General features: G+C 34.2%; 1 protein-coding gene across 7 annotated transcripts in view; it reads right to left on the bottom strand.

The window, feature by feature from the left end:
• Positions 1 to 15,849, bottom strand: part of LOC129718573 (uncharacterized) — a 310,807-nt gene that overhangs the window by 103,732 nt on the left and 191,226 nt on the right. For all 7 annotated transcript variants that reach the window (XR_008726972.1, XM_055669465.1, XM_055669469.1 and 4 more), the window contains exon 3: positions 7,284 to 7,896. Coding sequence is in view for 6 of the 7 variants with exons in the window: in XM_055669465.1 (XP_055525440.1) it covers positions 7,284 to 7,896 (613 nt within the window). In the remaining variant the exon portion in view is untranslated. The remainder of the gene's footprint in view (positions 1 to 7,283; positions 7,897 to 15,849) is intronic.

Genomic DNA, 15,849 nt, shown 5'->3' with positions numbered 1-15,849 from the left:
ATTGACAAAATAGTGAGGAGTGATCAATGCAATATTGTAACCATATATTGACACTCACACTGCAATGAAAGTTCGTTCATTTGGAAACTTCAACCAAATTTAAGAAATTGAGGCCATGAAACATGAAGAAAATGCATTCTACATTTATAAGCATGAAATTTGAAGAAAATGTATTTTACATTTATAAGCATAATAACTTAACAAATGTTTTCCGAAGAGTATAAATTAGAGCGAGAATGAATGCAAAAAACTGTTCATACAGCAAAATAGAAATCGAAAAACAAAGAAATAAAGACACAGAAAATAAAATAGTATAATGTACAAATTATAAAACAGCAGGTAAGAGTAAACGTATGTGAAATAGTGAAGTGGGAGAAGAAAATAATGTAATAATAGAAAATATATAGTGTTAAAAATGAAGCGCGAATTGCATAGTAGAAAAATTAAATGAAAAATAATCAAAAATATTAAACATTTAAAAAAATTATGAGATGACAAGATAAACTTTGAAAACATCGTATGGAAAATATTGAAATGGAAGAATGAAAGAATATAACTATAGAAACATATAAAGGTAAAAATAAAAAAGCAAATTGATTAAAAGAAAAAGAAAATGAAAAATAATAGAAAGTATTTAAATTCGATGACGAAAAATGAGAAACCATGGGAACATAAAAATGTAAAACTGAGTAGATAAAATAATAGGAATCCGAGAATATAGTGGAACAGAAAAATAGTTAATAGTGAATAGAAAATAAATATCAAATACAGAGAAAGACCGATATATGAACAAAAAAAGTGAGAAATAATACAAAAAATAGTTATGTAGATTTGAAGAAAATCTATTATGTGAAACCAGATGAACGGAGATGAAAAACAGGGAATTGCCAGAACAATACAAATGTGAAGAGACAAGGTAACAAAAAAACAGAAAATTTGAAGAACTGGGAAACAAAATTGAATTATTTAAAGAGTAGATAACATATAAAAAAGCAAATAAAATAGCAGAGCAATGTTAGAAATGTAGCAAACTAAAAATCAGAGACCATAAAACAAGCAAATTAAAGTTTTAAAAAAATTAAGAGAAAAACGTAAGATAAAACAGTGTTAAAAAAAGAAAAACACAATAAAAAAGAGACAAATGGAATAGGATGATACAACGAATAAAACAAAGTATAATATAAAAAGAAAAATATCAAATTTTAAAAACTCACCTATGAAAGAAAATAGGATATAGGTCATTCCTTAAGAAGTGACCACGAAAAAGCACAAACTTGGACTTTATTCATCTACTGTCACTTTGGAAAAATCCCAAATTTGGTGTCGATTCGAATACCCCCCGCTCTGTAGGACCTCCCTATTTATTGCAAAGTCACACAATTTTTGTTGAAAACCTCTTATTTCTTTTTCTTACAATTCAAAGACGTAACATGTCGGAAAAATACTGATAGACGATTTCTGAAGAAATTGAACCAAGAAATTCAGAAACAATATAGCTTTTGAACGGAAGTGTTACCAGATAAATTATTCTTGTAATCGAAAAATTTTTCGGCAAATGCAGCCATTTTTATTTCAAATTTGATAATTTCATCGTGTTCCTTGAAAAATTTCACGAAAGAAACAACTATCATCCCGAGGTAATATAAACCAATCTCGAGATATAACACTTTTGCGAAAAAAGTTGTAAATTTCGTAATTTTTTTTTACAATTTATGGACGTAAAACACCCGAAAAATAGTAATAGGTGAATTTTGAAGAAAATTAGCCAAGAAATCCAGAAAAAATATTGTTTTTGATCGAAAGGCTGCCAGATAGGTTATTTTTGTATTTTAAAACTAAATTTGCATTATTGGGCAAATTTAGCTAATTTTGTTTTGAGTTTGATAATTTCATTGTATTTCTCGGAAAATTTCACGTAAAAAACACTTATCACCGTAAAAAACACTTATGAATTATAAGAAAAAAAAAGAGATTTTCATCAAAAATTGTGTGACTTTGCAATAAAGCGGGGAGTCTTACAGAGCGGGGAAGAATTCCAATCGACAAAACTGAAAAACAACTTATAAAAAAATAATTATGGAACGCAAGATTAGGATTATAAAAATCCATAGAAAAAAAGGAAAGCCAATGTACGGGATATATTGACAAAAAAGAAATAGAAATGAAAATAAAATAATAGTAATAAAAAGACTAAAAACAGAGAGATAGTGAACAATCATCATGTAAATAGTTAAATAAAATTTGAAAAATTGAGAAACTCAAAATAATGAGAAAAGTAAGCAATAAATAAATGACAAATACAGAAAGCCAGATAAAAAAGAGGGGACTTATAAGTTATAACAAAAGTAGAAAAAAAAAATAGAATTAAAAACAGAAAAATTCAGAAAACATTTGAGAACGAAAAAAAACCATGGAAATAAAATTGAAGAAACAAAGAAAATAGAAAATTTGCCAAATATGAGTAAAAACAACCATCTCCCAGCTGGTCTCGAGGTACGATGCTGGCCTAACAAGCCAGTCGTCGTAGGTTCGAGTCTCGGCTCGGGAGAGACTGTTAGTGTCAGTAGGATCGTAGCGCTAGCCCCGCAATTGTCCTGTACACTCAACAGTTGGCTGCGAAGTCTGTGTATAATAAACAGAAGGTCGAATTGCGATACGGAATGTAGCACCAAGGCTTTAAGTAAAAACAACCATAAAAAATAGTTTCATAATATTAGAAAAAAGAAAAATTACACAACACAGATATAGCAAAAATTGTTTCAATACAAACACAGAAAAAAAATTTAAACCCAGAAAGCTAAAAAATTTAGACGGAAAAATATGTATATATATATAATGAAAATAGAGAAAAAATGAAAGCTAACAAATAGAAAAATTATATATATATATATATATATATATATATATATATATATATATATATATATATATATATATAGTAATGTAGAGAAATAAGGTAAAATACCGAAACAAAAGAAAAAAAGAGACTTTTTAAATAAAATAATATAGTGAATTAAATATTCAGTACTGTAAGGAGAAAAATAAGAAAAAATCAAAAATGACACATGAAAAACGAAAGTTTATAGAAAATATGATTGCAACAAAAAAACTTTAAGAAAAGAACAGAAAAAATAAAAGTATTTTTCACCCGAGTAACAAAAATGGAAAACGAAAATATACAAAAGCATGTAAAAAAATGGGAAAATAGAACAATTGAAACAAGAGACAACAGTTACATGGAAAAAAGAAAAAGAAACATAGTAAATAAATAAATAAACATATTAAAACAAAATAAAAAATTGATAAACGAAAAAGGAACATAAAGAAAATACCGAAATAAATGAGAGAGATTCATATAGAAAAGAGAAAAAAAACAAGAATATTTGGAAATAGAAATAAAAATGGAAAAGTTAAAAAATAGAAAAATGGGAAAAAAGCAAAACATTTAAAAAATCTGAGGAAAAAAATGAAAAACTAGAATTGAATAAATAAAATATTGATACAATAGAAATTAAGGAAAACTAAACAGCTGAACAATTGACATGTGTGCAAAACAAGTAGCATGGAGAATTTTCGAAATATTAGAGAAGATAAATTATACAATATTGTTATATATTATACAACAGTAAATGTTATTTCAACAGAACAGTTTTAATATATTTAATATATTATATTTAATTCAGAAACATATAAAACCGGAAAATACCAAAATGAAAAACATAAAATATCAAATTTTAAGAAATAAAACGTTGAGAAATGGGCAATTATAGGAAAGAAGGAAAACTAACAGATAGATAAAAAAATGCTAGAGAAATTCATTTTGAAGGAGTGTGCAATCGCTGGAAATGGCTAGGCGGATAACTGTTAATACCAATGCAAGCTGTTTCTGCGTTAAGCATGGATCTTCATCTATCAACCAGACTTTTCACATATCCAAAACAACTGATACTTTACGAGAACTTATTAAATAACGAATAGAAAAAATAAGACGGATAGAAGAACCGAAAAATATTGGGAATATGTAGAATAATAGAAGAAAACATGTTAAAAAAAACCAAGAAACCGGTATAAAACTACTGCACTAGTAAAGTAGAAAAATAAAATTCTGGTTTAAAAGAAATGTAGAACAACATGAAAAAACAGTTTCGGAATACTAATAAAAAAGAGAAATCGTGCAATAGAGAATAAAATAACAGAACAAAATTATAATAGAAACCCTGAAAATAGAATACCAGAAAACTAGTAAATGAAAGAATAAGAAATATTTAGATAATTTAAGCATTATTCAGAAAATTAAAACATTAACACCGAATGAAAATTATAATAACGAAATTTGACCCGAAGCAAACAAATTTATTTTCACAAGAACGCATATTTTGTTGAAAAAGTCAAGGTGCTCAGCCCTAAATTGGAAGATAATGTTATTTATAGCATTTTTGTGGAATATTTCGACTTTCTAAAAAATTGGTTTCAGGTTGCCCAAACGTGATTTATGAAAAAATGACTTTTTCATGCTACAAACCCACTCTTTTGCACTTTTTTCAATTCTGTTTGATTCCTACATTTTTCCATGTATTTTTTATGTTTGTTGGGTTGTTTTTGTATATTTTGCATGGTTCAGTTCAGCATTGCATTCAGTTTTTTGACTCCCAGAGCCTAATGAACATCACACAAAAATTAATTTTTCTAATAAAAACCCTTCAAAACACAAATGAAAAAAATTTTTGATCAAGAACTGAAATTTTCATTGCAAAGCGAGATTTATGACGAAAATGTACATGAAAAAAGATACTTGATATCTCATCGGGGAGATATTGGCATTTTTTCATATGATGGAAAACTTTGCATTTTAACAAATATGTTTAATAACTGTTTTATTTTGGGAGATAAAAAATAACAATGTTCAGAATAAAAATGCGTTTTTGGATGGCTGATAACTTACTAGAAGGTTTGAAAACTCATAAAAATCTGCAAAAAAAGTTAGAACGAAAATTATAATTTAATAGAAAACTCAAAGTTGCACGTAATATGTAAGAGATAGAAACATGATGTCTTCGGTAAAGTTTCGTGTTTTTAGATAACCAAAAACTCTGTCGAAGACACCTTGCGTTTATCTTATTCTGATGAAAAAGTAAATTTTTTATCTCACTCATTGGTGGATTGATCACCTATCTTTCTACATTCAAAGATGCATTTTTGCATATCCTGAAACTTCTCCAAACATTCCTTATGGCTATAATCAATATTTCAATCACTATTTAATTAATCGTACAAAAACGGCAAAATAAAACACTGTGCAATGGAGATATTGAGCTTTAGTGGCATTTTGTGTAAATGCATAGTTTTCCATCACATGTAAAAAAGCGATATCCCAGCCCCCCGATAAGATTTCATGGATCTTTTTGCATGTAAATTTTCGTCTTGTATCCCGCTTTGCAGTGAATATTTCAGTTCTTGATCAAAAAAATTGTTCATATGTGTTTGAAGGGTTTTATCTAAAAATTATGAGAAAAAATCACTTTCCTGTGATGTTCAATGGGCTCTGTGAGTCAAATAATTGAATGCGATGCTGAACCAAACCATGAAAAATATTCAAAAACAACCCCACAAAAATAAAAAAATATATGGAAGAATGTAGGAATCGAACAGATTTGGAAAAAGTGCACAGGGTGGATTTGTAGCTTGAAAAAGTCTTTTTTCATAAATCACGTTTGGTCAACCTGAAAACGATTTTCCAGAAAGTCCAAATGTTCTACAAAAATGCTATAATTAACATTATCTTCCAATTTAGGGCTGAGCACCTTGACTTTTTCAACATCGATTTTTTTTTGAGACGTCCTAATATGCATTTAATATAGTTAGAAAATCCTAGAGCTTAAACGCATGGAAAAAATGGGAAAAGGACTAGAATAGACTAACGAAAAAATATATCTAGAAAAATAGAGTAACTAGAAATGGTTGGACAGAGAAATTTGTAAATAGGTATATTGATGGTTTCAGATATGGAATATAAATAGAAAAAAATAAAAATTGAAATATTTAAATAATCGGTTTACAGTTAACATCAATATAAAAAAAATCTGACAAGAATCGCGAAACAGAAATAAAAGAAGTTCAAACAGTATGGTGATTCACAATGCAGAAAATAATGATTAGAAAATACACCCTCTCAAGCAAATCTAGAAAAAATAATAGAAACAATAGAAATGAGCCCAGGAATAGCATCAAAGAGCGTCTATTTGATTTAGGCAAAACACGAACTATGGAAGAAACCAAATAACGCGAAATTCTTTTACAAAATGTTCTCTTATTTAACCTAACCTTTTATTTTTTTTTTCTCATTTTGCATCTTGATTCGTAGGTGAGCCTTTTTCAAAAGTATTTAGCAAAAACTGTTACGCGGATTTCGAAATTCACACGTTTTTTGTACAAAAAATAATAGAATATAATCTACATGAATATGAAATTTTGAATAGATTACGACTGCAAGATTTTGTATAAGCACAAGTGACGATGCGGAAACCTGACAGTAAATCCATCAATTCCCTGAAGAAATAAAAAGCGAACCAAACAAAAAATCAAATCATATCAGAATAAAGAAAGAAGAAAAAAGAAATTTATTTGATATCAAAATAAGAAAGTACAAAAACTGTAGGAAAAGTTTGAAGAATAGCAGAAACAAATGAAAAATGCGATTTAACATAGATTGATATTTGCCAGGAAACTGAATTAAATAACAAATCAACTCTAAAATAATTTCGTTAAATTAACTGCCCCAAAATTGTATCCGCATCGAATCCAGGAGGCTTGAAGGCAATTTATAAACTGGTACAATCAATACGGCAGAGTTAAGCCTCTCCTGTTGTACTACAGTGTAACAAAGTACCACCGGAAAACTTTCGCCCCAAACGAACGAGAACGAAACGATTTCACTGTCGCCCTCAGCTAATGTGCGCTCGAGTCAAACAAAGCCCTCTAATTGGCTACGATTATGAGCGTCGTTATGGGTGGAAAGATAAATACAAGCACCCCGCCATTTACGCGATACAATCCGTCCGTCCGGAAATCCATTTGGAAGGCGACAGTAAAATGCGACCCGTGGGTGTTACTACAAGGTATTGTTATTCCGTACAACTCAACTGTACTCAAGATTATTTATAGTCCCTTGGAAGATACAATATTCTGGTCGCGTAGTCGGAAGGGCGTTTGATTTATGCTGTACGGAATTATTTGATTACTAAATGATTATGGTGCCACGGTTTTTGAAGTTAAAAACAACCTACCTAAAATGGATAGTTCCATTGTGTTCTTCGCTGGGCCGAAGACTATCACTGTTACCACTATTACTATTACTTCTACTCCCACTACCGCTGCTACCGTCGCTCGCATCGTTATCACTGTACAGCTTCCGCGTGCCTTTCTCCAGTGGCACCGTCCAATTCATGACCATGTGGTCACTGAACACGAGAACCTGCAGCCACACGTTGTTGGGACAATCGTCCAGCTGCTGAAAGGGGCCATCCAGTTCGTCCGACCCTTCGGGACCTTCCTCGTCGAAGTACGCCGCAACGTTCGGCTGGATAGAGTTCCATCGGACCGCATCCATCCGCGACTGCCAGAAGCGTTCGTGCTTTTCCCTCCGGTGGGCGCTTGCCCAGTCCGCTTCCAGGTCATCGATCCACGTGCTTGACGGCCGGTTGACCGGTATCGCTTCCGGGGGGTTGTTTATCGAATTGGAAAGTTGATTGCTATCTAAAAAGCGCCCCACAGGTTTGCTGTGCGAGCGCCGGGAAAAGCTATGGTCTGCCGTAGACAGCTGCTGCTGCTGTGGGCCCTCCTCTAGCGTTTCGATGTAAAAATCACGAACATCCGAATGCTGCGGTCGGCGGACCTCCACTGCAAAGACACAAGCAAGAAACGAAAACGGTCATACGGTTTACTATTGGGATGAATACTAATTAGGTATTCATGGTGTGAATAGCGTGACAATTTGCTCGCAAACAGTGACACAGCGATGGTGAAGGTTATGTCATTCCTGTTCGGCCAGCGACAAGAGCCGGTCTCAAGTGTTCGGTCTAATGAGGATATCATTTTGAAACACTGAGGGAAGAGGTTTAAAGGTCGCCTCGCTGGCTTTAACCTCAATTGAAGAATTTCAGTGTCTTGATTCGGGGAAAAGCAAACAATCTGCGCTACAGGCTGGTAAAAGTATTGTTTAATTCAATATGCAATAGCTTCAGGGCCCATAGATATATGTATCTGTAGCTGCCGATGGGAAGCAACACGTAGCCCCCATCCCTCCCCAGTAGTTGTGGCCGTGAAGTGAATTCGACAGGGATTGGATCACGCTTCCGTGGATTCGTGATTGTGTTGAGTTATTTTCCGAGTTGTTGCTTGTTGTTCTGCTTCGTATTGTCACAGAAACTGGATGTTGTGGGGGTGGAGATAGGGGAAGTCTGGATTGAAAATTGTCGAAAATAGAGACATTCGGAATTGTTTGAGTTCGTTATATATTAGGTTAAGTGGAGGGATAAATTGATATTTGAAATTAATTTTATATATCACGGAAAAGTTATTTGATTTAATGTAATTGTACTTCCTCTCGACAAATGCCTGCGCTTTCTCACTATACGAAAGTTTATTGAATTAAAAAAAAATCAAATAGCAAATTCTGGAACAAGATGCGTCAACAGATTCGAATTTAACAAACCCATATGTTTACTCACAAAACAGTCTCAAAAGTGTAATTTTTTGGCTACGTGGCACGTTCTCTGACTAAGGCACAGGAAAACATTTCTACGTAATTGTAGAAAATGTTTCTTGATACCCCAAAAATGAATTGTGCAAATTTTCTTCCACATTTCATAACACTTCCTTGTTATGGTTTGGAGAATTGAATACGACTTCCAAGCAAAAAAGAAATATACATCAAGCATGGAAAAGCTTCCAAAATAGTATTAAAATTTCTGAGTGAATCTTCAAGTAAGTTTCTATCTTCGTTCATTCGCGCTCCCCATCACTTCGCAGACAATTCCATAGCCTGTGTACTTTTCACCAGCTCCAGTGCCCTTAGTGGAGTGCCCTCGAGTTCGACAGATACGATTACAGCGCCCAGTGCCCTCGAGTTCGACAGATACGATTACAGCGTCAAAGATTAATCTTCCCGAGAATTCATCATTTTATGTACACATCAAACAACCGTCATCGTCACTGGCAGCTCCCCGTCGCACGAAGGATACCCATCGTTGACGGACGCGATAACGGCGTCAGTCGTGTTCGAGTTGACCTTTCACTCTGTAAGTAAATAAAGTCGCATCGTAAAATGTCTGATAACACGGTTGCCATTGTAGCTCGTTTGCGTTCAAAGCCGCTTGTCGGAGTGTTTTCTCTACTGTGCGCCACAATCAACCGCCAATGAATAAACTCTCGAAATGTGAGAAAATCTTCATCTTCTTTCACGCGGCTGCTACTTGTCTTTTCAATTTCGCACACCCATTGCCGGTAGGATTGCTGTTGCGCTTGACAACGGGAGGGCCTTCTTATTGACCGTCCGATTGGGTGGCAACGGCATGCAGCGATACCATCGATATTGTCGTCGTTTTGGAATAGAAAAAACTCCGTTTTTTAAATCTAGCAACAGTTTGAAGCATGCTCTACGTCTTATGATTGTCACTAGTGCTATTGAATTGCTGAACTTAGGATAAAAGCCATTGAATTGGTGGCCTTATTCAAAAATGGATGGCAAAAGTTGCTCACTCCATGACAAAATTAGATAATGGTATTGATGATAACGTTCCGGAATAGTGTTTCCTCTTTTAGGCAGAAGCATTGAACAAACTACCATTTTGCAACAAAGTTCACCAGCACCCGAAGTGAGTCATTTCAACAAAGCCTCCGTCTATCGATGACCGATGACTGATGATATTGGGTGAAGCACAAATTCAATCATAAACTTAGATCGCTTGAGTGTCCCCTTCACCCCACTGGGGGAATGGGTTGGGCTTGCAGTGCTTCGAACTCCTGAGCCACGGAAGGAAAGTTTTTTTTTCCTGCCATGTTTCAGAAGACCATTTTCGATCTCACACTACGTCCGGGCAGGAAATAGTACTAGACGGATAGTAGAGATATAAAGTCCTATAGCTCCCCGATTGACAGGATAAAATCTCTCGACTTTTGCGACTTTATTGTCTGTTTATTTTGTGTGCTTTTCTTGTCCGTTGTTCAGCAGTTCGGTTCGCTGTGCCGAGCGGTGTGCTTGATATATACACAGACGTTAATATCGATGACCTTTATGGTTGGATTTCTATAGGATCGATAATAGGTACATAAAACATTAGTTTTTCCTTGTGGGTGAAATCAATAACAAGCGGAGCTAAGCAAATAGTGCTTAGGCCATGGTTGTAGGATTATAACAAGTTCTTGAACTGAGCATTCCATAAAGATATTGTGATTTCGATGGAAAACTGTATTTCGTTTTGTTCCTGTTGGCATGTTTTTTTGCGTTTATGGTGTTTCTCCCAGGAATATATTTTTCCCTCGAAAGCTTCGAAGAGCTTAAGAGTTTAGCTATCAATAACTTTACGCACATATAATTTATGGTCTTTAATAAAGTAGTTGAAAATAAGTAAAGTAAATTCCAAGTTTTTATACGATGGCAACAAAGGTTTTTCTAAACCACAGTATACACTTTATTTACCGATTAAACTGATAGGATTTTAAAGTTAAGCTGTACTGAAATTTGAAAAATATTTGAATTTCGGAATCCCATTATTTTGAAACTAAAAGGAACTGGAATTTCGGGATTTAGGTTTTAATTTTATTATTTTAGACATCTTTATTTTGGATATCAGCGCCCTAAATTTTTATTTTTTTTTATTTCAGGATTTAAGCAAGTTTCTGAGATTTTAGAAGTTTGATAATTAAAGATGTTCAGATGTTCAGTGATCCACTCACAACCAACCCAACTGGTCTAGATTCAATCCTAGCCGACACCGGGAGATTTTCTGGGGCGAAAAATCGCTGGGATCACGCTGGGATTTCAAAATCGAGCATGTGCGTAAAATCGAGGTATACCTGTACTAGGATTTTGGATTGTGGAAATTAAATATTTCGAGATCTTGGGGTTTTGGGATTAAAGGACTCCTGGATTTTGTAATAAAAGTTCAAAGATATTATTTTATGTTAAGCATTTTTGGAATTTATAAATTTAAAATTTGGAAAATTTAAATTTAAGAATTTTACTTCCAAGATTAGCCTCCCCAGCTGGTCTCGCCAGCTGGTCTACTATGCTGGCCTAACAAGCCAGTCGTCGAAGTTCGAGTCTTAACTCGGGAGAGACTGTTAGTGTTAGTGGATCGTAGCGCTAGCCCCGCAATTGTCCTATACACTTAACGGTTGGCTGCGAAGTCTGTGTATAATAAACAGAAGGTCAAGTTCCGAATCAGAATGTAGCACCATGGCTTTGCTTTACTTCCAAGGTTTTAAAGATGTTAAGATTTTTGAAGTGAGCGAAATGATGATTGAAGGATTCAATGACGAAGAAACTGACACTTCTGAAATTACACGATTTTTGAGTTTTAGGATTTTGAGATTTAAATTTTTTGATGATTTAAATACATTGCAATTTGGATCTGAAGATTTACGACTTATAGGATATGACGGGTTTTAAACTCTGGTAATCTTGGAATTCTAGGATCTTCTGATATTGAGGTATAATACTCCAAATGCAGGGAAATAAAAGAAGCTTGATGGTTCACGTATAAAGAGATTTATTGCAAGTCTTGTAAGGTTGAAAATTTGATTGGTAATAATAAGAAAAAGCGATGCACCATAAACTTTCGTAGCCGTTCTGTTTGGGTGAGTAGGCTACCATTGGATCGACCTGGATTTCATCCGTTCTGTAATACTTCTTGTGGATATGCGAACAGCATTTACGTCTGTGGTCCACAGTGAGTTATGAATTAATTGTTCCACACGCCGTTAAGGCTATCACCTCAAATTCTTGGAATTTATCAGAAGCCGGAGTGGCCATTCCACCTTCGCTGATGTGATCGAGACGATGATGTCAAAGATTTGCAAGCTCCGATTTAGCTAAATTCGTAATGGCACGTTGAACCGCAATTTTCATAACGTAAAAGTTTCTTCTTAAATTCTTCGTTAAAAACTTGTCGATGAACACAACTTCTACTCCCGCCCACTTCGACTTCTTCAAGGCCAAAACCAAGTTTACTGGCGATTACTGGCCTCCTGGTCCAACAGGAACTGCAGTTTTTAACTGTTCCGTTTCTTGTTACTTTCAGCATCTGCAATGTTCATTGTTGCCCTGCCAAAGGTTTCCATTACAACGTATGTTAGCTCGTTTTCCGGGATATTTTTAAAGGTCTTCATCGTAGTAATTCAATAGGGTCAAACCTCATGCTGCCCAGACATTGGTCTCTTCATGCTTCAAACCAGGATGGACCAGATCCTCAAACTTCGGAAGGTGACCGCACAACGCTGTCTCTTCCTCCTAGTGGGTCTTCGTCCCCAGTATCCCATATTAACAGGTTTTTAGGGTTTTTAGAATTTTTACATTCTAGAATTTTCAATTTTAAGAAATTCAACTTCTTGAGGTATTAAGATTATAAGGAAATTGAATTACATGGTTTTAACGTTTAAAGATTTAAGGGATAAAAGTTGTATTGATCCTAAAAGGATTTGCGGATTTTGAGAATTTGAGAATTTGAGCTTTTAAAACCTTAGCTTAGTGATTTCATGATTTGAGATTCACATCCAAAGAGTGGCAAGATTTAAGGATCCAACAGGTTTTGTATCAGATGATCTAGAAATTTTAGGATTTAGGAATTTGCAAAATTTAGTGTTTCTGTATGAACTTCAGTATTCGAAGAAATTTTTGAATTTAAGTATAATGGGTTTTAAAACACTTTGAATAACATAATTCCAAACAGAAGAAGAATTTGTCTGTTCGGAGATCCTGGCCTTAAGGTTTACGTGATTGAAAAATTATATTATTTTGGGATTTCAGGACTTATGCAGATTTCTGGATTTCTGAGATATGAGTATCAGAATTTTTGGATTCTAAAATTTAAAAATTTCAGGACTCAGGATCTTAAAATTCTAACGTTTAAGAATTCTAGGATTTTAGTATTTTACAATTTTAGACTTGAGAATTTTAGATTTAGAGACGCCCAAACCGATTTTTGCATGAGGATTTTTGCACACTTTACACTTCAAAGGTAATTTTTTTAATCATTTCTGTTAAATACTTCCGAAAAGGTTTAAGAGCAGCGATTTCGATACTCTGAATTAACGATTTCAAAATGAAAAATTATCATAAAAATACCTTCCTCTGAGAGATGCAGAATATCAGGATTATAGGATTTTACGATTTATTTTTTTTAACATTTACATAATAAGAAATTTGAGGATTTTGAGATTTTCTACTCGTAAAAAAATGCGATTTAGGATTTCAGCATTTCAGAATTTGGGGTCTGAATGTTTCAATACCCAAAGACTATCTGTAATTTATATTCTGCTTTATTTGTGGTTTTGGAACTGAAAGATTCAAGGATTTAAAACTCTGGGAGTTCGGGATTTAAATTTAAGGATTTCAAAAGATTAGGAATCAAGATTTTTACTATTTGAGCCATTTGAAAATCTAGGGATTTGAGATTTTGGGATTTATGGATTTTGAGAAAATGTAACTTTGAACGTTTAGGGTGTGCATAGAGAGATATAAATTAAAGAATATTTGGAATTCGGAAGTTTAGGAATGGATTTCTGGATTTGCGTATTTTTGGATCTCAAGAATCATGGATTTGAGGGCTTCAGCATCTTTGGTATTTATTATTTTAGGAGTTCTATGACTTAGTGACTGAAGGCTTTAATAATTTTACGACTTTAGTATTTAAAGATTTAATGAGGACAAAATTCAAGGTTTCAGGATATTTGGATAATAAAAATATAGGAATATGCCCTCACAGACTCTGAAGTTTTCAGAATATTGGTGTTTCAATGTTTCAGCATTCAGGATTGTAAAATTTACGGATTCCAAGATTTTAGGACTTTGAGACCCAGAAATCTTGAGACGATTTTGGGGTTTTCAGCTTATCGGATATCAGTATTTCACGATTTGAAGATTATTTAACTTGAAGAAAAATGAATATGAATTAAAAATTATCTACTTTTACGGTTATAGGAATGAGACTTTCGGGGTAGAATTTTAAAATCGTAAGCAAGGATGGAAAAAATCGTATCGCATAACAATCATTCGAGTATCATTTCTAAACGTGCTATTCATAAGCTTTCAATCCTAGCAAACCATCGCTATTAAAAGTTACACATTCTCACGCATGCAAGAGAAAACTTAGAGCAAAGAAATAGGGTAACCGCTACGCTAACCGGGTAATTATGTATCACTGGCGATAATATCTCAAAGATTCTCGCGATACTGTTGATTGCAAGTGAACTTGGATACAATAAATACTAACGTGTTCAAATCATTCAGTCTCCTTCTATGGTACCGTGCTGGATCGAAATCCGTACACCTAAGTACATGATAATCTTCGACGGTCAATATAAAATCAAGAAATCACATATTGCTTTAAACTGACATGATTACTTATAGGTCTACTTATGTTTATCACTATTTTCAAGCAAAATTATTAAAGTCACTCCGAAACTCAAAAAAATCATGTTTAAATAGAACATGTTTTGAATCGAAATCCGTACACAGTTTTTTGTCTGAATCAAAACCCGTACACTTTTGAATCGAAATCCGCACACATGCGATATAGACTGGATCAAAATCCATACAACAATAAATTAAAATCTGTATAGATATAGAAGTACAAAAATGAACATCTTTTATTTATAATTTATCTTTAAATTTACGAATAAATATATTTTGAGGATCAATTGGTTTTTAAAGTTTCACACGGTTTTCTAATTTTTTATATCAGCTAAAATAGTGCAATTTTCGTAGCATTTCGTAGTAACTGGAACGCCGGAACCTCTCGAAGCTTTCCGGTACGACTTTTCCTTGCGCACCTCAGTTACAGCTCCTTCGAAATTGTTTGCCGTATATTTATACTTGTTTTCTTCCATTATATGCTGAAAACAAGAAGAAAGTGCAACAATATATGCATGATACCATAGGCGTAGCCAGAGGGGGGCAGGGAGGGCCGTTGCCCCCCCCCCCCCTACAAATGTTGACATTGGTGCAGAATTTTGTTTTCAATAATTCTAATAGCACAAAACGACATCTTTAGCCCATAGAAACATTTATGTAAAGTAACAGCCAGATCAAAAATAATTAATTGAAATGCTTGCGCTATGTTGCGTGGGATTGCACAGGTTTTTCAGTTGATCCACCAAGGATAATGCAGCGGCAAAAGTACCGGGCAAATCCGCCTGCATCAACTAGCTTGGAGTATTGGAACCGAGCTGTGACAATTCCTTACCTTGATTCTCTTGTAACCTCACTGGAAACACGGTTCGATGAAGATAGTGCACCTGCCTACGCGTTGTCCTTCCCGCTAACGTAATACGCATGTCGTTGGAAGAGTTCACGCGCAAAACCGAAAATTTCGTAATTTTTATGGCGTGGATGGATTTCAGGAAAACGTATATAAGAGACATGTAGGATAGGTCACGGCTCGCTAAGACATCACGAACAGGAACAGCCGGCTGCGACGTTTGACCTTTGATGCCCGAAGATTTTATTGAGAATCTTGACGGTGTCTTCAATCTTCACGTCCTTGGGAAGCTTTGACAGGATGTAGTTGAGATAGCGGCTGTGCGAATGGGTATCCAGCTTCCGGAGAAGTAAAGCTACCTTCGCCGCATCAT

The sequence above is a fragment of the Wyeomyia smithii genome, chromosome 1, assembly GCF_029784165.1.
Source record: "Wyeomyia smithii strain HCP4-BCI-WySm-NY-G18 chromosome 1, ASM2978416v1, whole genome shotgun sequence".
NCBI classification, from domain to species: domain Eukaryota; kingdom Metazoa; phylum Arthropoda; class Insecta; order Diptera; family Culicidae; genus Wyeomyia; species Wyeomyia smithii.
The sequence above is the reverse complement of the archived record's forward strand: the minus strand, read 5'-3'. Positions and strand labels throughout refer to the sequence as shown.